The sequence below is a fragment of the Anomaloglossus baeobatrachus genome, chromosome 8 (assembly GCF_048569485.1).
Source record: "Anomaloglossus baeobatrachus isolate aAnoBae1 chromosome 8, aAnoBae1.hap1, whole genome shotgun sequence".
Taxonomy (NCBI): domain Eukaryota; kingdom Metazoa; phylum Chordata; class Amphibia; order Anura; family Aromobatidae; genus Anomaloglossus; species Anomaloglossus baeobatrachus.
In genome coordinates, this window is record NC_134360.1 from 82,985,827 (window position 1) to 83,010,192 (window position 24,366).

Genomic DNA, 24,366 nt, shown 5'->3' on the forward strand with positions numbered 1-24,366 from the left:
TGCACACCTTGCCGTACAGTCCTGACTTTCGCAGACAGCCTCCCTCAGCCGCCGGCCCATCCCCTCACAGCACCGCCTCCTCACTGGGACAGCTAAAGAAAACTGCACACTTACAAGTGGAATCAGAGGCTTTAGGTCAGCGCTGAGCATCTGCTGTGGAAGGAAACCCTACACCCAGCCTCCTACATGACAGTCTGTGTCACTCTGCTGGAATACTGATGCCACCTATCACCTTTCACATCTTGTTTCTCCCTTTCTACATACAACCTTAAAATTCTACCTTCAACAACATCTAGCCTGCAGACTTTGGAATAAGGAGATCTTTTTTTGGGGAGGGGTATCCCCTATTGGAAGGGTGCCAGCCTCCCTGCTATTCACTATCTGAGAAGATCTGACAGCTGCCATATACATGTTCCACATATTCTCCCTTGGACTACAGGATGAATCTTGGGGGTCTGCTAATGTCGATTTGGCTTCTGCATGTGACTCGTGCTGAGGTAAGCTTGGCTATAGTAATCCATACAATATTTAAGATTGGGCGTCCGTGCACCTCTATATTGTAATTTATTAGGGACATGCCATCCTTCAATTCTTTATATAGGGACATCTTTATATTATCATTGATTAGAGACTTGTCATCTATCGATTCTTTCTATAGGCACACCTTTGTCATTTATTAGGGACGTGCCGTCAGTCAATTTTTTCTATAGGGACAGCTTTGTCATTTATTAGGGATGTGCCGTTGGTTAATTCTTTCTATAGAGACACCTTTCTCATTTATTAGAGGCATGCCGTCGGTCAATTCTTTCTATAGGGACACCTTTGTCATTTATTAGAGGCATGCCGTCGGTCAATTCTTTCTATAGGGACACCTTTGTCATTTATTAGGGATGTGCCGTTGGTCAATTCTTTCTATAGGGACACCTTTGTCATTTATTAGAGGCATGCCGTTGGTCATTTTTTTCTATAGGGACATCTTTGTCATTTATTAGGGATGTGCCGTTGGTTAATTCTTTCTATAGAGACACCTTTGTCATTTATTAGAGGCATGCCTTCGGTCAATTCTTTCTATAGGGACACCTTTATCATTTACTAGGGACGTGCCGTCGTTCCATTCTTTCTATAGGGACACATTTGTCATTTATTAGGGGCGTGCTGTTGTTGCATTCTTTCTATAGGGACACCTTTGTCATTTATTAGGGGCATGCTGTCGTTCCATTCTTTCTATAGGGACACCTTTGTCATTTATTAGGGGCGTACTGTCGTTCCATTCTTTCTATAGGGACACCTTTGTCATTTATTAGGGGCGTGCTGTCGTTCCATTCTTTCTATAGGGACACCTTTATCATTTATTGGGGGCGTGCTGTCCTTCCATTCTTTCCATAGGGACATATCGTGAATCTTCTCCCTGGCTAATCAATTCTGAATGTTTCAAATTCTCCTAATCGAAAATGGAAATCAGATTGCTGGGAAATCTTAATCCTACTTCTCAACATAGTAGAAATCGATTCTTTGCTACCTTGGGTGTAGTAAACCCCAATGTTTTCCTAATTACTCCAAAATATAATGAATAAATCCGAAAGATATATATAGTCTGACATTCGTCACATTTTATGTAGGGCTGATTATACATTTATATGAAAAAACCAGAATATTATTATTATTATTACTTAATTTGTAAAGTATCGTTAATTAATTTGCTTCACCTGGCGCCCAATTAACTATGCACAGCGCTTCTATTAAAATTGTGTTTCATGCTGCACCTGGCCACTATCATTGGGAATGCTGTAACATGAGGATTGTTGGATGGCCCTCGTAGAGGTGACCCGCGGAGTCCCTTAGCACCTGCCAGCAGTGACTGCGGTGTATGCGGAAGTGGCTGTATGGCCAGCTGCCTGGAACACACTATGTGCAGCCTCAGGGAGAGCGAGGAGGGCAGGTTACATTACAACATGCACACATGCCTGCCAGGCAGGGAGAGAGCAGCGTGGAGGGAGGCAGAGAAATGTACACGAGGACAGGTTGTAAAAAGAAGAAAGCAATACATCTGTTAAGGTAGACCTAAAGGTGGCGCTCCAAAAATCAACACCTATAATCTACCCCCAGGATAGCTGGGACCCCACTCATCATAAGTACAGCGGCGATTGTCTTTCGTTTTAATGGAGTGGTGGTCTAGGACCCCCCAGTGAACGTCTGTCAAATTCCACACTATACAGATTTACCAGAGCCGAGTGTTACAGTATAGAAATGCCGAGTTTGTCATATATCAGAACTCATGTGCTGCTGTGTTTTTTTCTCAGCACTGCGGGTGATATTTTATCCTACAAATACTGTACATGTAAGGCTCAGTTCACATGTCCAGTAATCATCCATTAGAACGGATCCGTTGGTAAAAAAAAATTGTGCAAACAAAACATTTTTGTCCATAGTTTTTTTTAACATTGGAGTCTATGGAGAACGGATATGTTAATGGATCACTAGTCATCCATTTTTCTTGCATTTGTAACGGATTCATTTTTTTTTTATAAGATCCGTTTCACATGGAGGATAAATATCAATCCATTAACGGATCTGTTCTCCATAGACTTCAATAGCAATCCATTAATGGTTCAGTTCTCCACAGACTCTAATAGCAATCCGTTAATGGATCAGTTCTCCATAGACTCCAATAGCAATTTGTTAACAGATCCATTCTCTATAGACTCCAGTAGCAATTCATTAATGGATCAGTTCTCCATAGACTCCAATAGCAATCCGTTAATGGATCAGTTCTCCATAGACTCCAATAGCAATTTGTTAACGGATCCATTCTCTATAGACTCCAATAGCAATCCATTAATGGATTAGTTCTCCACAGACTCCAATAGCAATCAGTTAACTGATCCAGTCTCCAATATTTAAAAAAACGGATCCGGCAGAAATTAGTAACTTAAATACGGCCAAAAAAGTTGCACAACTTTTTTGCCAACGGATCTGTTCTAACAGATGGTTACTGCACATGTGAACTCAGCCTTACAATTACATATATATATATATACGTTTTCTAATGCTCCCGTTTCATTTCATGCCCCAAATAGACCTCCTAAAGATCAAAGGAGCCATCTTTGTTTCTTATCAAGCTCTCAACCACGTCTACGAATAGTAGGAAACTTTACTCCATGACAAGTCTGTGTGTGGTCTGAGAATCGTGTCGGATCTTAGGGGTGTGCACCATACGCCCCAACATATATTCATCATTTTTGGGCCACTAACACCAGAAAATAGACAGGACTCCCCATCTTGCCAGCAATTCTAGCTGCCAGAACATAAACACGGGGCAGCAATGATGCATGTTCTTTGGATGACTTCCAATACAGGTGCTTTATGTCAGGCTGTCTGGACCTGCTGTCTGCTCAAGCCTTCCTCTTTGTTTCTTTGTTCATTGCTTGTTTATTTTACCTTTATTATTTGTACTAAGAGATATTTAATTCAGAAGAATAAATTATGCCTTTTTTTATCTAGGATGTACATTTATATACATAAAACAATAAATTAGTCCACTTCTCCTTGAGATATTGACTATTCTTGAAAAGTGCCCATAGGTGACTTTTGCCTACCCCACTCTTCTCGAAATTCTCTCTGTCCCCGTCTATTCCCAAAGTTTTTCACTACCCCCCTATTTAGCCCTCTCACCTCTCTCTAACAGGGCAATACATTTCTATGAAGAACAATAGCTGGCATCTCTCCCTACAATCCTAGTATTTCTTTCCTAGAAAGGTTTCTTGCCAAAATGTTCTGTGTCCTGGCTTGTTCAGCCTCTGGGTTGGGATTTTCTCTCTGTGAGAACTGAGCACCTTATTAAAGTGCGGTATGGTTTTGAAAAATGTGGTTCTTAATAAAATGATGTCAACCCAGAGTTTCACGTAAGGACATAACCCTCAAAAGAGCCGATATTGGCGGAAAAAAACACCCAAAGTTTCAATTGAGATTAAAGGAGTTAGGACTGCATAATGCTTCATAAATCTTCAAATCCTGATGACAAATGGTATATATAGCTGAACAAATTCTGGTATGAAATGATCCTTAATAGATGCAATATATACTGCTATTTCTGCCCATTTTTATATTGTTTCAATGCTACAATGTTCTGTGCCTAGAGTACAGTCACACGGTTATGTGCACCTGGAAAGCATCACTGGAAACGATGACAGCTGCAATGTTCATGTATTCATTTTGCAAATAAATTGGTGCAAAGTGATGGGTAGGTATGGCAGGAAGACAAGCAAGGAATGCATAAAAGCTCCGAAAAAGCTATTTACACAGGGTCTTTAGCCAATTATTTGATTCATCCTCCTTCCATATCCATCAAACACTGAATGGAGGCAAAATAGTAACAAAACATCTGTTCTAAGGCGGGCTTTGCACACTGCGACATCGCAGGTGCGATGTCGGTGGGGTCAAATTGAAAATGACGCACTTCTGGCATCGCATGCGACATCGTAGTGTGTAAAGGCTCGATGATACGATTAACGAGCGCAAAAGCGTCCTAATCGTATCATTGCTGCAGCGTCGGCGTAATCCATGATTACGCTGATGCGACGGTCCGATGTTGTTCCTCGCTCCTGTGGCAGCACACATCGCTGTGTGTGAAGTCGCAGGAGCGAGGAACATCTCCTACCGGCGTCACTGCGGCTTCCGTAGGATATGCGGAAGGAAGGAGATGGGCGGGATGTTTACATCCCACTCATCTCTGCCCCTCCGCTCCGATTGGCCGCCTGGCGTGTGACGTCGCTATGACGCCGCACGACACGCCCCCTTAACAAGGAGGCGGGTCGCCGGCCAGAGCGACGGTCGCAGGACAGGTGAGTCCATGTGAAGCTGCCGTAGCGATAATGTTCGCTACGGCAGCTATCACAAGGAAATCGCTGCTGCGACGGGGTCGGGGACTATCGCGCTCGGCATTGCAGCATCGGCCTGCGATGTCGCAGCGTGCAAAGTACCCCTAAGGGACTCATTGAGAACCATTCTAGGTTACAATGACATTATAACATATACTGTACAATGCGCACTTGATGGAGTAAAGGCTCCGGCACACACAGAGATAAATCTTTGGCAGATCTGTGGTTTCAGTGAAATCATGGACATATTGTTCCATTTGTACACCGCCACAAACCTGGCATTGACTGTCCACAATTTCACTGCAACCACAGATCTGCAGCAAATTTATCTCTGTGTGTGACAGGGCCTTAAATACTGGCATGATTTGAAGATGTTTGTCCTGGTTGAGCCTTGGAAACACTTGTGAATAGTGTTGAGCGGATCCGAACTGTAAAAGTCCGGATCCGTGCGGTTTCAGTGTCCGATCCGGGTCCGACCCGGACGTGGGAATCCGGCTGCACGATCCGGATCCGGGATTTTTTTTTCTCTCTCTCTCTCTCTGTCTCTGTCTCTGTCTCTGTCTCTCTCTCTCTCTCCCTCTCTCTCCCTCTCTCTCCCTCTCTCCCTCCCTCCCCCGGATCCGCTCCCCATTCACATACATGGGTCCGGATTCCGGATCGGATCCGGACTTCTTTACCAACCCGCGACGGATCTGCCGGACCCGGATTATTAGAAGTCTGCTCAACTCTACTTGTGAATCATCAGATTGTGGATATGTAAGATGAGTCAAATATTGTGGTCATTAATGTGCTACTGTCAATTTCGTATATTCACTGTTTTTACTAATGTGATTGTAGAATAATTATGGTCTATTCGCTTAACAGGGAGACCCCATTCCGAGTGAGATGTACGAGAAAATTACTGGAGGATCTGTGAAGTCTATAGCCGATATAAGAAGGTTGCTGCAGATAGAATCCGTAGGTAAATCTCTACAGAATTGTGTCTGATGTTGTGCATGATTTTCTTACTGGGAATCTGTCACAAGGTTTAAGTTTCCCCATTGAGGGACAACATATAGTTGTTACTGAGACCTTGAGTCCAGTGCTGTATCACTTAAAGAGGTTGTCATGGACTTTAACATTGATGACCTATGGATAGGTCATCAATGTCTGATCAGTGGAAGTACAACAACAGGCAGCCCTGCCAATCAGCTGTTCCTGGTGCTGCCACTGGAACTACTCAGTTGCGGACTTGCACAGCAGTTCCATCAACCATATAGTTGCCAAGGCTGGGTGCTGCATGTCCGCACCCTATTCAAATCAATAGTATCCAGCAGAGGCAACTATTCCGTAGATAGAGCTGTGCAGCTCAACGACTGATTAGTTCTTGCCGGTGGTGCAACAAGAACAGCTGACCGGCAATAGTAGCAGGTGTACCATCCCCAGCAATCAGATCAGACATGGATGACCTATCCTAACAATGGGTCATCAATGTTAAAGTTACAGACAACCCTTTTAATTTCATGAAATCCTTGGTGAACTTTGGCTGTGCAGGAGTCTTCTCTATTAGGTGTGTTAACTGCTGAACCCTTTATATTCATGAACTGCAGCTCCCTCCTCCACTCACCACTGATTGACAGTTATTTCTCTGTGCACAGTATACAGGGAGCATTCATGAGGCACAGCTTAAGAACATGAGAAATTTAGAGGCCTGCATAGTTCATTAGAGAACCATTATGTATCTCTCTCAACTCCCCTATACGCAAAAACGCTCAACTTGGCCGAGTACTCCTGTGTTCTCTATGAGAGTCAGAATAATCTGACAAAGGCTTATCTCTGAGCTTATATTGAACAGGCCGGATCCTTCTCTCCTCTGACTTCATATGTCGGGGGAGAGCTGGGAGGCCACAATACACATTAGACTCTTGGCAGATCCCACCAAGATCAGTGGGGTTGTCTGACTTTAGTCTAGTGTGTATAGAGGCCTTACCACTTCAGAATATAACCAGGGATTAAAAGTAGCATACAGTGCTAGCATCAGAGCCTTTGTACCCAATTCATGCTGAGCTGAAATAGGGCAACTGAAAAAAGTGGCAGATTTCCATTAAGGCTGACTGTGAGGCCACGTACATATTTTGAAAATGTGTTCATTTTTTTACCTCAGTATTTGTAGCCAAAACCAGGAGTGGAACAGTCAAAGTAAAAGTAGAAAAACGCGCACCATTTTTTACCCACTGCTGGTTTTGGCTTACAAATACTGAGGTAAAAAAACTCAACGTATGAACTTGGCCTTACGGTGAAGACACCTTTTTATACTTCGTAAAGAGCCAATATTGTCTTAGCTTTGATGTTGATTTAAATTAGTTACATTCATAGTTAAAGGGGTTGTCCAATACTTTAATATTAATGGCATATCCTTGGAATAGGTCATCAATTTCAGATTGGTGGGCGTGCGACACCTGGCAGCCCAGCCGAGCAGCTGTTCCTGGTTCTGGTGGCAGCCAGATATGTTGAATTGTGGAGTTTCATAAGGCTGCTGTCAACGGCGTCGTAGCCGCAGCCAGGTATTGCACATCCTACCCCTATTAAAATGATAAAAGGGGTGATCTACATTACCCCACTGTAACCACTATACAGCTGCGCTTTTCTAATGATCACATCTGGCGTCACCGGGAACACCATATCGCCCTGAGTGTGGAGTATTGCACTCCACCGATTTGGTATTGATGACTTATCCTGAGCATATACCATCAATATTAAAGCCCCAGACGACCTGTTTATTCTTCCTAAACATGCTGATATATGCTGATATATGCATTGATGATGAGGAACCCCAGTGTAGACATTGTTGGCGACATCCCAGCAGAATCCTGGGTATTATTCTTTAAATTTTACATAACGGGCTGCTAATGTTGACATTAGCCATAATTCACTCGTGTTCTGTTCATATTATGTGTTATTCACTTTTTATCGGCATGTCGGTGCATGAACATCTCTAGGAACCAGGTGCCTTCAATTATTTGCAAGTTACAATATGCAGTCTTAAACATACAGGAATGTACTGGCCTTAATTATAATCTAGATATGTTTGGGGAATAGTTTTCACCTTAGTGTAGGGGTTAATGACCATAACACGTAGAGATGGCCTGAGTGTGCATGAAGTCCTGCCAGGAGAGCAGTGTTTGCAGTACACCAGAGTTTGCTATGCTGTACTGTGACCTCCCTCCTTGCTATTGTCTCCCTGCGCACGTCAGACCCCTGCACTCCGCTATCTGTGTCTGGACACAACTTCCCCTCTTTGTCTGATGTGCCAGTCTCAAACTCTGGCTTATGCTTGAAAAGAATTCCTTGCCCTCCCTCCCCCTTCACACAACCCACCCTTCCCAATTCCAGACTTCGTCCAGCTGCTGCAGCTGTATGTGCTATTAATACCCACATCTGCCTGGCAGTGCCAGGGAGAATTTGGCAAAAAATTATGGGACCTGGTGTATAGAGTCATAGAAGGACATATAAATTAGGTTTGGGTACCTTTTGTTTTTGTATATTGTCTAAATGGCCATTTTCAGTGGTCAATTATCAATAATTATTATTATTTATTATTATAGTGCCATTTATTCCATGGCGCTTTACGTGTGAAAAGGGTACACATAATAAGGACAAGTACAATAATTATAAACATTACGAGGCACAGACTGGTACAGGAGGAGAAAGGATCCTGACTGCAAGGGATCAAAGTCTACAAGGGATGGGTGAGGATACAGTAGGTGAGGGTGGAGATGGTCGTGCAACTCTATGGAGGACTGAGGGCTACTGCAGGTTGTAGGCTTGTCGGAAGAGGTGGGTCTTCAGGTTCCTTCTGAAGCTTTTCAAGGTGGGCGAGAGTTTGATATGTTGAAGTAGCGAGTTCCAGAGTATGGAGCAGGCACGGGAGAAATCTTGGATGCGATGGTGGGAAGAGGAGATGAGAGGGGAGCAGAGGAGGAGATCTTGTGAGGATCGGAGGTTACGTGCAGGTAAGTACCAGTAGACTAGGTCACAGATGTATGGAGGAGACAGGTTGTGGATGGCTTTGTACATGGTTAGGGTTTTGAGCTGGAGTCGTTGGGCAATGGGAAACCACTGAAGGGATTGGAAGAGAATAAGTCGGGGAGTAGTGGGGGGACAGGTGGATTAGTCGGGCAGCATAGTTTACAATAGATTGAAGGGGTGTGAGACTGTTAGAAGGGAGGCCACAGAGTAGGAGGTTGCAGTAGTCCAGACAGGAGATAATAAGGGCATTCACTACTGTTTTTGCAGCTTCATGGGAAAGAACTAAATGAACGGGGAAAATTGTTAAAATATCAAGTCTTATGTCAGGGGTGTAGCAAGTAGAGTACCAGTAGGGCACATGCCCTGGCTACTGGGTGAAAACCAAATAAACCACTCAACATTTGCTAGGGTACTCAAGTACAGGGCATCAACACTAGATTTTTGCCCTCATATATCTACTTCTCTTCAAGTGTCTTGAGGTCACATATCTGGTGGCATTATCATTAATTATTACATGATCATTTTAGAATTTTTCCTTAGGCAAATTATCAATCCTTCCTGGATAAACACTAACATTTACATTTATTTTAACATGTCAGAAACATTTTTTCCTTTTTCACCTTGCCATGCGCTCATTTTTTCCTGGGGGACTTAATTTCTGGTACCACAACAGGGTCCATATGATCTAGTAGAATTGCATCAGAAATTAATCTTTTCACTGGGAAAGTAGAAAGTCTAAAGCCACCATACATATTAGACTAATGTTGGGCTAACCCAATGATATAGAAGGATTTGGTCAACAGTCTAATATGTATTGTGGCCTTGGACAGCTGATTATTGGGGAAGATGACAATCGGACACGTCTGATTTTGTACTGGCAATAGCTTTGTTCTCCTGATATAAGCCGCCATCAGACTCTAAACCCCTTTATGACATCTGCTGTACATAAAGCAGAGCTCTGACTGTGATTGCTAACCTATTAAATCCAGCTGTCAAACTCTGACAGCGGCATTTATCACATGCCGGCATAGGGGGGGCGCCATTCTAAACACTCATCATTGCCCCTGTGACTTGACTGTGGGTTGTCGATGGGTTGCTATGACAGCAAGCAGTATGCTGTGGACCTCACTGTTTGGCTGGATTTCAAAGGAGACTGTGATTTTCACTATATGCAGCAGTGCTGTGGCATCGCTGTATATAGCACAAGTGATCAAACAATCGCAGATTCAAGTTCTGTAAAGGGACTTTTAAGAACTGTAATAAGTATAAAAAATGTTGGTAGCAATAAAAACGTTGTATCGTCTTGCAAAAAATAAGCCATCATATTATTATTATTATTATTATTGTTTATTTATAGAGCACCATTGATTCCATGGTGCTGTACATGAGGGGGTTACATACAGAATACATGTACACGTTACAATAGACAGACTAGCACAACTCCATCCAGTCTGCTGACGTCATACTGATTGACAGCCTACTTACATACATAGTTACTCATGTATGTAACTTGCCTGTCAATCAGTATGACGTCGGCTGTCACGCCTCAATAGAGCAGCCCAGACGTAGAAGAGCTGGTCAGATGACGTGAAACAGCTGAATCGCCGGTAGGAGCAGTCAAGCACCACTATGTACCGGCAGTAAGGCAGCAGGTGGTTGGCTGTCAATCACCACGATGTCGGCAGTTTCCACGTCAACAGAGCAGATTGGAAGAGAAGCAGCTGCTCTGTTGATGTGACATCAGGGGAAGTCGCTGAACCTCCGGCAGGAGTGAACTGTGATCGCCCTATGCTGGTGAAGAATGGCTTTGCGCACAACAGGCAAGTAGTTGGAAACTACCTGCTTGTTAGTATTACACACATTGTTAAAAAAAGTACCGGATATCAACTTTAGGGGTTTGTTTATCAATCTACGTGCAGTTGAGCATATGCTGTGCACTTCCGTCTCTTGGTTTGAGTGAATCGAACGCCACCATCAACAGTAGTGGACGGAGATGGCGACATATTAAAAAATATTCAAATGTTTGCTACTATTTGCTATACACAGATGTTCTATAAGGATGATTTCTTCTGCCATCATTTATTTTGCCAATATTTTTCATTAGAATATATTGATTTGCCATATAGTAAAATAGAAAATCAGTTGGCGGTAGTTTTAGCATATCACTTCCTAATTAGAGGGTCAATTAATAATGTGCCTGTGGACGGCCAGACCTCAGCGTCTCCCAGCCTATTCACTGTTTGTCCTTGGTGTGTTCTCATACAGACAGGGTGTGGTAAGCAGCTGTTTTGGAAACAGACTTCTTAGTTTTACCTAAAATTTAAATAATAGCCATTGTTTTGTCTTATTCCTTTCCCAGAATGGAGACTTTTCACAATCAAACAGTTTAAACAAAACACAAAACAAAGTTATTAACTACAAATGAATCTAATTACTTATTCAGCTCTTGTAATTAAGTAGCTTTTTGTCCCCTTACTTTAAATAACCCTTTTATGCTACTCGACCTCCACTACTGTAATGTATACTTACATGACATTTATTAGCAAACTGACTAGATATATGCTGTGGTGTCGACATATATACTGTTGTTATCTCTTTTATGACAGTGTTACTTGTAATGTGTTCGATGAAAAGTGTAATAATAGGAATTTTACCAAAGGTTACATTTTTTTTACATAAACCCGAAATGATCTTTAGAATGATAAGTCCAAATAGAAAGCTATCTTAAGAATTTTGTCCAGTGAGGTGAAGTATTTACTCAGTGTGCATTCTGGAGATATACTCACCGGGATTCTTTCTTAATAATGTTGTGACCCCAAGTGTCAGACAGCCTTTGTCCCGGATCACTTGGAGTTAGTCTGTGTGTCTTTATTCTGGGCTTCCAATTGTCTGCACTTCATTGTTCTTGGTTCATTGATGTAAGCCAATGTGTCATTATTATGGGGCTCCAAGTGTCGGCGCGGCTTTATTCCTAGGCCAGTACTCTCACTCATTTTGTCATTACCCTAGGACCCCAAATGCCAGTGTATCATTGAACTTAGACCCTAAATGTCAGTGTGCCATTCTTGTTGGACCCTAAATGTCAATGTGTCACTGCATGTTATTGTCCTTGCACCCTTAATATCAGCGTCTCATTGTTTCATAAAGCCTAAAGGTTAAGATTCCAGTATAATATTTTTTTATGAAATAATTACAGAATGTGAATTCACCTACTGTATACACAAAACACTGAAAATAGCAACTGTTTCACAGATTTGATATCCTGGCCTTAAGAATAATGATAGACTATAGAAAACACTTCTATTTTTAACCATCATGTATGGATTTTGCACAAAACGCGCTTGAAATTACGTACAAGCGAGAGGAACAAGAAAAGTCCTTATTGTAGCCAAAAGTGTACACAATATGATATCTAAAAAATTATTCAACATTTATTCTGCAACTTTATTGGAAATTAATTCTTGCGTCTTTTCCTTTTCTCTTCAAAGCTTCTCTTGATCCCTTCTCTCTTATAGAAGCCCTGTGGATCTTCTCTGTGAAGCATCCAGCAGTCGTCCCCCATCATGATCACGCTACATCTACCTTGGTATCGTTGTTCTATCTCCTTGATATCCTGAAGAATTCTTTCTCCTTGCTTTTTGCTAACAGCACCAAGGTTTTCAGGAAAGTAGTTCAAATGGGAATGTAGAAAAAAGTTACTTCAAGTTCACCAGACAATCCAAGACTTTGAAATGTTTCAGAATGTTCTCCATGATGGACTTAAATTTTGAATCGTTGTAGTTACCAAAAAAATGTCTTCACGACTTCTTTAAAAGAATCCTAAGCCTTTTTCTTAATAACTTTCATTTTTATTTTGAGCACGTCATTCTTCATGAGCTTCCGAATAACTGTACCTACAAAACTGACTTTCTCCAGTTTTGCGTCAGATAGTCTCTGAAATTTTGTACACAGGTACTTATAAGTCTCTTCTTCTTTCTGTAGAGCTTTCACAAACTGCTTCAACAGTCAAAACGTAATGTGGAGTTGTGGCAGGAGAACTTTAATGGTATCAACTAAACTTTCTGCAACTATGTTCTTGAGTCCAGATTGCAAAAAAGGTTCTCGTTGGCCAACTTCCTTTGCTCCAGTGATGGGTCCATTTCCCGGCTGTCCTAGTCACACAAAAAGCATGACTATCCTCCTTGCTGCCCAAGGAGCAAAGAGAGAACTTTCAGATCACCACATATTGATCATCTTTGATCCTTGTAGTTAAGAATCTTGAGAATAAAGTGTAAATTCTCATAGCTTTCCTTCCAGTGTACAGAATGCCCTACAGGCATTGACGCATAATTGCTGCCATTGGGCAGTAGCAGCTTTCAGACTTTTTGGATGAATCAATAAAGAGTCTCCACTCGCTCACATTGAGTGTAAAATTTTTCTATCAGCCCAGGAACATCACTGCAATAGACTACAGGACCGTCTTGAGAAAAGTATGGAAGGAATTCCTTTTCTCTGCTACTGTACCATGAAAAGCAGGTACTAGGAGCTAGCAGGTTCTTTTCCTTTATTCTAGAGCCTAAAAGTTCTGCAGAATGTTTTTAGGAAGGTCCAAGTCACTGACTAAATTATTTAATTTGAGCTGTGGAAAAAGCTGTGGCTGAGTGGGACGTGCGTGAAAGTCTTCATTGTAATCCTGATCTTCATGTTCTGAATCTTCTGAATCAGGGAGGGGTATCTTCAAGTTTTTGCAGTTGTAAAGGGACAGATATTCCTGGACCGTGAGGCACATGGTAAATCGCGGACATGAGGTCCGGGTATCTAATTTCCTTCTTATTTTTAAGGTTCAATCGCTCCCACATTGCACGTACAAAAGTAGCAGTCATCAGTATGATTTTGCGCTTCCCTCCAGATCATAGGCACGCCAAAACCAAAGTTCACTTTGTTCCCTTTAGACCATTGTTGTAGTTCTACACAAACAGAACCCACTAAATGTGGAGCCTACGACTTGTGATGATCAACTAGTTTTACACCATTTTACACATGATACACTTTTCCAGCTAAGTCCGTAATGATCCTTCTGTTGTTTCTTCACATAAAGCAACCGCAAATGTAGGAAAAGTAGTCAGATGAATTACGACACCCCCTTGTAGCCATTTTGAACACGTGCTTAGAAACAGAAGCTTAATCCACGACAACCACTAAATACTGAAAGGAATCGTGCTAAGCACACCGCCACACTCTTATGAACTCTGTCTAAAAGAAATCACAGTGCAGCTTTCAGTTCTTATACTGCTGAGGTAAAATGAAAGCTGTGTTCTGATTGGATACTGGTATGAACTGTGACTAAAAAAAAAACCTTTAGTGTCCATAACAACCAATCACAGCACAGCTTTAACTTCTTATGCTGCTGAGGTAGAATGAGAGAAATGCTATGATTGGATGCTATGGAAACCACCACACTCTTTGTTAGCTGCGTTAAGAAAATCTCTACCCGCAGCAACCATTTGCAGTACAGTGTCCATTAATATCTAATGACACCAAAATCATCTACTAAAAGGCCCGCAAAGGGGTCAAAGTATGGTGCAAGGAAAGTCTAGGGAGTCAGTGTTTGTACGTGATGACATTTTTTCGCGATCAAAAGTATATAAAGCTCACCTCTTTCTTTTCAAACAATTTTACCCCTGCTGACCTGAGTGGCTATCAGGAGAAATCGTACCATAAACAATTGGAAGCCCCCCTGGGATCCCCTTAATTAGCTCTACAATGTAGTCTGCCTACATGACTGGTGGCTTACATATACACACTGGTTGTTCCATGGAATCTCTCAGTAGGTTGTGTTTTCACTACGTCCAGGCTTTGGGAAAAACAGTGATATCATTCAAAGTCCATCCCCTTGGAAAGAAATGCTTTTCATTGTAATTGTTTCAGTCATTTTTACCTACATATTTGTAGACGGTGCCAAAAATAACATGAAAAGGCTTTTTATTATCGTCAGCCAGAGGTGCATGGCCTTGACTCTACAGCTGTGGTTTACACAGATCTTTTATCATGGTTACATATCCAGGCCTGTAGAAGATGGGCATCAATTCAAGAGATTTAGATCCATATTCACTTTATCACTAAAAAGTGTAAATAACCACATTTGGGTTACTTATGTATCAGCTTTTGTACCAGTACAGTGGCAGACATACAGTACATAGTTACATAGGTTGAAAAAAGACCTAGGTCCATCTAGTTCAACCTTCCTCCACCAATTATACATTTTGTCACTAAGTCACTTATAACCAACAATGTCGTGTACTGAGGAAATCATCCAGCCCTTTTTTAAAAGTTGTTATAATATCTGCCATTACTACCTCTTGTGCTAGGGCATTCCACAGTCTGACTGCTCTAACTGTAAAGAACCCTTTCCTATTTGGCTGCCGGAATCGCTTTTCTTCCACTCGCACTGTATGCCCCTGGTCCTTAGTATTGTCTTTCGAAGGAATAAGTCATGTGCCAGTCCTTTATATCGACTACACATGTATTTATACATATAAATAAGATATCCTCTAAGACGTCTTTTTTCTGAGCTAAACAAATCTAACTTTTCCAACCTGTCATCATACGGGCGGCCTCCATTCCTTGTAATAGTCTAGTTGCCCGCCTTTGAACTGACTCTAACTTCTGAATGCCTTTTTTAAAATGTGGAGCCGAAAACTGGATCCCATATTCTAGATGCCTTACAAGTGATTTATATAGGGGTAACAATAAGTTGGGATCACGGGATCTAATGTCTCTTTTTATACACCCTAGAATCTTGTTTGCTTTTGCAGCTGCTGTTTGACATTGAGTGCTGCTGCTCAGCTTATTTGTAATGAGAATACCCAAATCCTTCTCCTGTTCTGTAGTCCCGAGTTTAATTCCATTTAATGTATACGCAGTTATAGGATTACTCCGTCCTAGGTGCATTACTTTACATTTATCAACATTAAATCTCATTTGCCAAGTATCTGCCTATTCTGACATCTTATCCAGATCTTTTTGTAATATCAAGGTCAGTTTTTAATACAGTTTGGTGTCATCAGCAAAGACTGACACTTTACTAACAATCCTATCCACAAGGTAGCCATCAGTGCAATCTGAGCAGCCGCACAGGGGTTCAAGAGCTAAGGGGGCCTCTGTCACTTCCAAAACACCAAGCTTCTTCTATCATAGATACATAAAGGGGGAGCTGTATGATGAGCCATCGAACTGCAAAGGACCCTTAAGCTGTATTTGCACAGGACCCTCTTTGATCAGTGTCTGTTCATGTACCAGAAGATTCACTTTAGAACTAACAAACTCTAAGGGTATGTGCCCACGATCCGTACATTATGCTTAGTATAAAACACATCATGCACAGCACAGGAAAATAGCATAAAACAGTAGAGGGGGGAGCACGACCTCCTCCTACACCTACATTGTGGAGTAGCAAAAACCTGGTGACAAATTTCCCTTAATATTATTTTGAAGTGTTTTGCAGAAACTAGGGTAAAACCCACATCATAACAATTTGGTGCGGGCCCAGGCGTTAGCAGTTTCATGTGATTCTCATATCAAGAGAGTCATTTGTACAGTTGCACATTACAAATTTCTTGTGATTTCGTGAGTCATACTTCAATATAACTTTTGTGTAATCATCATGTAAGGCCCCTATTATGTATGTTTACAAAGAGAAAGCAAGAAAAATTAAAGGATTGCCCAGAAGAGAAAAACTGTTTTTAGAAGGGCTCAGATTGGTTAAAAAAAAAATAAAAAGGGAAAAACTCAGTCCCTGATCCATTGCAGATCCTGTTTGACCCAAACAACCTCTTTCAACTCAGTAAAATGACTTTGTACAGTAGTATCAAAAGTAGTATTAAAAGTAAAGCAAATTGTGTGTGTCTCTCATGTAAAAATCTTCTTTTATTGGATGTGATGTATTTTACAATCATGAACCATTAATGTAATTGCATGATAACGAACATTTTTGTCTATCCCAATAGATGACGAGGAGGATGCACATGAGCTAAACAGGAATGGAACAAGAAGCTTGCCTAGGGGCAATTCCAGCCACTCCCGGGTCATTCGCAGTATAGGTAAGAGACTCCCTGTGCTAAACCATTTCGCAGGCATAATCCAGCAGTGACATCATGCATTCCGATTTTATGGATAGCCGCTCATTTCATAATCATATTGAATTTGTGTATTTTTTCATGATTCTGATGTTTTTGCAATTGCACATTGCACAACTTTGTAACAACCGTTTTTGTAACCTTGTTTGTGTCTTAGAATATTGACATTTCCTCTTTGCATTTTGTGTAACTGATTTACGTCTTTTTTCTTTCAGATGCTGAACCAGCTCAGCTCGCACAGTGCAAAACAAGAACGGAAGTTTTTGAAATCACTCGCAATATGATCGATCCAACCAATGCTAACTTTGTAGTTCAGCCGTCTTGCGTAGAGGTGCAGAGGTGCTCTGGATGTTGCAACTCCAGGAACATGAAATGTGTGCCATTTCGCGTACATATTCGGCATGTCCAGGTAACTTTGTGCCAGGTGACCTACCTATGGGTGTGATTTTAATGCATATGTTTAAAGGGAATCTGTCAGCAGGTTTTTGGTACCTCATCTGAGAGCAGCATGATGTAGGCAAAGAAACTCTGAATCTAATGATGTATCACTTAGATTACTGGCTACAGACGTTCTCATATAATCTGAGATTTTAGATTTAGCAAAGCAGCAGAGCTGATAGAGCTGCCTCACCCAAACCAGGCTCTCAATAGATATTGTACATTGACAGTCAGGTGTCATTCAGAAGAGACGGCTTGTCGAACAACATGGTGCAAACCATGTCGTCACATGAATGATAATGATCTATTGATTAAGCCCTTAGTTTAAGTAAAAAGCAGCACACAGCCTGATAAGAGGGGCATAGTTGATTTTTGTTTTTTAACCCCTACAGCATGCTGTCCTCAGTTTATATTGCAAAAATCTCCTGACAGATTCCCTATAAATGATCACCTTTGGCATCAATTGTGTTTCTAGTGGTCACCTCCACCTTTGCTGTCCATCAGAAAGTAGCCATTTTTTGCTTTCATTTCAAGGAGCTGTTTGCTAGCCATATGGAACTATGTACTGCTGCTATTCTCTTAAGCCCCTCATACACAGTAGGCTAATGACGACTTCACCCACTGTTATCGACTGCTTCTGACTTCAGTTGGATGTGTATGGTAGAACTGATCGTCGGGTGAGATGTCGATCAGGCATGTCCAATATTAGACGATTGATTGTTTTGTTCTCCCGGAGACAAATCATCGGCAGACATTCGGCAGACATGTCTGATGACGGCTTTCCCCATAGAAACAAAATGTCATGGCACTTCTGTGAGATTAGGGTGCTCCGGTAGGGTCCAAGTCCGTAATACAAAAGATAATACCAGGCACTCCAATAGTGTGAAAAATTAAATTTTTATTATAATTACAACTTCATATTCAGTTCTCAGTTGAAGTTTCAGTCAAAAACTAGACCTTCTTCCAGAACTAGTTATGAGGCCATTGGGATAATGTTATAGAGCAAATTTTTGTGAAGAAGCAAAGGACAAAGAATGGCAGATCAAATCTGTGTGGAATCCACTGCTGGTAAAGGAGGCAATAGTATAGATAGCTGGTTGCTGACACCAGAAAGAAAAAGAGATATATGCGGTGTCAACCTCAGCGTTATTGATGTATGATTATAAATAAGGTCTGCTGGAACCAAAAAGGGGAAATGGGTTTATGCGGTAGCCACCGCTTATATAAATGATGTAGTGGTCTGGCTGTCGTCACCAGATGGAAGAAAACACGCAGTGAACACCGCTGGTGGGGAACGTGGTGGGCATTTTGATCTGCCATTCTTTGTCCTTTGCTTCTTTACAAAAAGTTGCTCTATAACATTATCCCGATGGCCTCATAGCTAGTTCTGGAAGAAGGTTTAGTTTTTGACCGAAGCGTCAACTGAGAACTGAATATGAAGTTGTAATTATAATAAAATGTTAATTTTTCACACCATTGGAGTGCCTGGTATTATCTTTTGTATAACGGCTTTCCCCATAGAGACCACAGGTGTGCTTGGCCAAATGAGTGCTCCTGTGTATGGTAAGAGATGGTGAGTGACAAAATGATTGACTGAAGCATTATTTGACTGACAGCCATCTAAGTGTTCGGGGGCTTAAACCTATTCAATCTGTTGACTTATCAAGCTCCCATTTCACTCTATTAGTAAATCAAGGTATTGCAGATGTCACAGTGATAAATATATATTTACAAGGACTTGAGTGCTAACGCACAGCTTGGACAATTTAATCTCCGGGAGATTGTGAAATCTGTTACTGAATTTGCAATCTACCGTGTAAACTTACATGAAAAATTCCCAGAAGAAAAACAAATCAAACAACTTCAAACGTGACACCCCTCCTCCCCAATTTCCATAAAATCAAAGCTATGATAGACTTGACACACTGCCAACTTCCCGTCAGTGTGGAATGCCAGGCCGAGCTGTTCGGTTGATGGACGTATGATGTCATCTTTCGTAAATTATTACAAATGTCCAGTAAAAACACCATGATATATTTTTAGTCAGACAGCTTTTCATTGTCCATGTCCACACTCTAATGTGTAATAACACAGTATCTCATCCATTGTGCTGCTAATGTGCCCCACTGTTGGGGGTACTTTCCAGGAAAACATTGTGCTTTGGAAAAGTTGAGTATTTTTTATGGAACATTCCTGGCTAGATATTTGTGTGATGGAATATGTTGTTGGGAAATGGAAAGATCTACTACATAGGCAGTGCGGTCATTCAGTGCAACGTGAGACTATAGCATGGACTCTTACAGACTAGTAAAATGGAAGTGTCTACTAATTACTTGGAGTAATGGTTTATGGCACCTTGTGGATTAGTAGCAATCTGGTTATTGTTTTATAGTTTGTTAACACTTTTTAGTTTTCTGATCCTTAATAATGATTGTCCTGTTGATACAGGTGAGGAAGATTGTGATTCATCGAAACCTAAGAAATATCATACTTGTGCCTATTCCATTAGAAGACCATGTGGAGTGCAAGTGCGAGCCTGTACGCTCCGTATCTGTAAGAAGTCACCACACTGTCAATGAACACAGGAAGGTTGCAGGTAATTATTATCCCAAACCATTGTGTATCTTACATCACTGATGCCTTCATTTTCACAAACACTAATCCGTATTGTTCTTGATTGTTTAATATAGAGGTACCTGTAACTACTCCACCTCCAACCACTGTAACTCATAAAGAGGACTCTCAACTACGACAGCTGAAACGGAAAAGTAGAAAATTTAAGCACCATCCTAGCAAAAAGGAGCAGAAACTTCTTCTAACCACGTAGTGCCCTGGGAATGTTTCGTTGTATCTCTTACTAAACAGGTAAGATGTGATACCCCTTCCCCTCCTACCAATTAATAAATGGGTTGTCTCAAGTTCTTAAACTGGTAAAATTTCAAATACAAGCAAATTTTCCTAAAAATCTTCTCCATTTTTAATTTTATAGCGTGCAGCTCATTGTCTAGGGTGCCGGCCACCCTGCAGTGTCAGATTGGCCAGTTACTTGGGTAAGGAACATGTGCCACCTGCAAGCTGTATAGTTGTGCCGCTCTGAACCTTCTGGATTTGTGCTTCTACAATGTTGTAGAGGAAAACTTGCCTCTGCTACCGCCATCAAAGAGCTCTCAGTTTGTTCCATCGGTGCAACCATGTTGCTTGTTTGAGCTGTCAAACATCAGGAGCCACTGTCCCCAGCAACCAGAATGCTGGAAGGCAGAGGAGTGGTGCGCTCCTGAACATACAACATGAGAAAACCCCTTTAACATGTTAAATTAATCTCAAAAGTGATGAGAAATGGGGTTGCAACAATTAACAACTTGAAGGATTAAATACGGATTTCTGTAACGGCATTGAAATCCTTTAAATCTTTAACTTCTTTAGGAATTGCTAAAAGAATGGAGTAACTAACCCTTAATTCTTCCTCACCAATTAACAAACAGTTATGAGATTATCTCTAAATATCTAAGAATAATATATGCAGCCTTAAGCCTGTTTGATCCTATTATATCATTTTATGTAATGACAGCTAATGCTTCTGATTCAGAAGCAGATAACATTGTTCACTATTTCTTGCTGGTTTCGACAGGTTACCGTCCTGTTACTTCACTAATATGAAACAGTAAATGTTGAAACCTAGCCGACCGCACTCGTCCATACCATATTTGTTTTCTAATATCATTTAAAGGGAACCAGTCATCAGGTTTTTCCCTTACGAGCTGCAGCCACCACCAGTGAGCCCTTATATACAGCACTTTAGAATACTGTATATAAGAGCCCAGCCCTGTGTGGAACATAAGAATACCCCTTTAATATACTATAGGGGGCGGTTCGGTCCGATGGGTGTCGCTGCTCTCGGTCCGGCGACTCCTCAGCCTTGTGCGATCATCATCCTCCTGCTCAGCCCCGTGTGCATGACTCTCCTGAGCCATTCACACAGAGGCCTCCGTTGCGCTCCTGCACACTTTGATCTGCCCTGCTGAGGGAGAGGAAAGAACTATAATCCACAGGTGCAAGGAAAGGTCAAAGACCGCTTGCGCATGCGCACTACAGTACTTTGATCTACCTTTAGCCGGGTAGGTCAAAATACACATGCACAGGAGTGCAATGGAGGTCTCTGTGTAAATGATGCAGGACATGTCATACACACTGGGTTGGGCAGGAGGTCAACGATCGCACAAGGTAGAGGAGGAGCCGGACCGAGAGCAGCAACACCCATCAGATCGGACCGCCCTCTAGGTGAGTATTATAAAAGTGTTTTTTACGTTATACAGCACGGCTTGGGCTCTTATATACAGTATTCTGTATTATATACAGTATTCTACAGTATGCTGTACATAAGGGCTCACTGGTGGTGGCTGCAGCTCATAAAGGAAAAACCTGGTGACAAGTTCTCTTTAATATTTAGTACGTATTAACATTCCGTTGTGTTTCTCATTGTATTAGTATAATTGCCCATGTTAGAGAATTCACCCATTTGTGAAATCCAACTCTCTAAATATCCCTTTATATTTTTGCCTAGGATACACAGCCACATCGAATTTGGCCCCCATGGGGTCCATGGACTTCTGACCGGAAGATTCAAATTCCGGACTTGGTGCCGCTGGTGCTTTACAGAGACAAAAAGACTGTTTTCCATCTGTACCCACTGCTCCCACTGCACATTTCTCCCAACAACAGAGATTAAAGGATTGCGTTCCTTTTTGACAGCCGCAAGGAACGTACTGCCAATTTCTAAGTTTAAACCTCTGATTTTCAGGGGTGGTGGGAAAAGAATAGGGAACACAAAGCCACTCTTGAGCTCACTGGATGTATTTTGTCACCTTATTTAATGTACTTTATGTTGTATTTTTATATATATATAAATATATACATATTTTTGTAAAAAGTGGTTTCCTTTGCTCAGATTGCACGAGACAGGACAGAGACTGAAACATGGGAATGGAACTTAATTCTTATTGACCTTCATCACCATAGCCCAGTATTTATGTATTTCTATGTTGCAACTACTGAGAAGGAAAGAGCCACAGGCCAAATATAACAGGTGTATTTCTGCTTTAAGCTAATGGAGCAAACCATGTACAGTGCAACAATGGAAAAAGAGTTGTCATTTGACATCTAATGGAGAACTGGAGGTTGTCTAATTAATAGACAGTGTTTTTTCCATATATAGTGGCAGAATACTGTTAACGTGTGGCTTCTTTAATTTGTCCTTCTTCATACAGTTTCCAGTATTCCTGAAATGATTTATCCATTTCCTTCCCATTACTCTGAATTCCTTTCTCTTTGCACACAGCTCTGCCTGTCAATTAAAATGAAAAATATTGATGTAACATGTAAAGTAATTTATATTCAATATTTAAATTGTACAAAGAAAACCCCAAGCAATTTGTATCAAAAGGGATTACATTTGTATTAAAAAGAAAAGAAAGTTTTTGAATTAGTTGTCTTTTTACTTTTAAGAAAAAAAATAAAATTATATATATATATATATATATATATATATATATATATATATATTACACCATATTTTTTGCTTTATAAGACGCACCTTTGTTCCCCCAAATGCTGCTGGGGGCTGGTAAAAGCTGCAGGAGGGAGCGTTAGATCTCCTGCTCCCGCTCATATAATATGCACTGCCGCTGTCCATCACCGTGGTGCAGAAACCGCACTGCGGTGATGGGCTGGGGCAGCGGCGCATGAGACCAAGATGACACTTACCGTTGATCAACAGTACCTCGCCATTGCGAGGCAGTAAGCGGGATGTTCTCAGATGGAAGTGACCACTGAGTTTAGATGGTCACAGAGTGTCATCATCAGCAGGTTGCAACAGAGATACAGAAAGACTGGAAGAGTCATAAAAGTGGGCATCCTTTGGCCACATCCCATATTAATGATCGCTTCATTGTGAACAATACCCATCAGAACCAGATGATGAATGGCACACAGCTCCAAGCACATTTAAGGGAGGTGAGAGGCACTCAAGTGTCCGATCATTCAAAACCTTTACCATCAGCGTGGAATGTGTGCTAAATGACCTGCAATGATACATGACCACACCATCAGGCACAGATGTCATTGTCCTGATGGATGAGGGACCAGTGGCTTTAGGGGCACTTTGCACACTACGACATCGCAGGTGCGATGTCGGTGGGGTCACATCGAAAGTGACGCACATCCGGCGTTGCTCTCGACATCGTAGTGTGTAAATCCTTTATGATACGATTAACGAGCGCAAAAGCGTCGTAATCGTATCTTTGGTGTAGCGTCGGTCATTTCCATTAATTGGGAAATACCGATGTTACGATGTTGTTCCTCGTTCCTGCGGCAGCACACATCGCTGTGTGTGAAGCCGCAGGAGCGAGGAACATCTCCTTACCTGCGTCCTGCGGCTCTTGCCGGCTGTGCGGAAGGAAGGAGGTGGGTGGGACGCCGCACGGCCCGCCCCCTTAATAAGGAGGCGGTTCGCCGGCAAGAGCGACGTCGCAGGGCAGGTGAGTGCATGTGAAGCTGCCGTAGCGATAATGTTCACTACAGCAGCTATCACCATGATATCGCAGCTGCGACGGGGGCGGTGACTATCGCGCACGACATCGCAGCATCGGCTTGCGATGTCGTAGTGTGCAAAGTGCCCCTTAGAGCTGTTCACTGATGAAAGTCGATTCACGTTGAGCTGAAATGATGGCTGCCAATAACTCGCCCCAGAGCTATGGGGTCCCGGGCCATATATTTATGGGAACAGTTCACTGGGTGGCCGTTGCCCGGTTCCGTGACCCTGGGAGTCGCTTGAAAGGGGTTATATACAGGGGAATAATAATAAAGTTTTTGTCGTGATGCCACCTATGGTGTGCCGCCAGGTAGGGGGCAGCCGCTGCAGGGTTTTTCTCACT

General features: G+C 41.8%; 1 protein-coding gene across 1 annotated transcript; it reads left to right on the forward strand.

The window, feature by feature from the left end:
* The first annotated feature begins 101 nt into the window (after window positions 1–101).
* Window positions 102–22,910, forward strand: PDGFB (platelet derived growth factor subunit B). The gene is made up of 7 exons (XM_075320875.1): window positions 102–497; window positions 5,742–5,838; window positions 16,871–16,963; window positions 17,215–17,408; window positions 19,886–20,033; window positions 20,128–20,302; window positions 21,999–22,910. The coding sequence occupies exons 1-6, from the start codon at window positions 441–443 to the stop codon at window positions 20,262–20,264; spliced, it is 726 nt and encodes a 241-aa protein (XP_075176990.1). The 5' UTR covers window positions 102–440; the 3' UTR covers window positions 20,265–20,302; window positions 21,999–22,910.
* The last annotated feature ends 1,456 nt before the right edge of the window (window positions 22,911–24,366 follow it).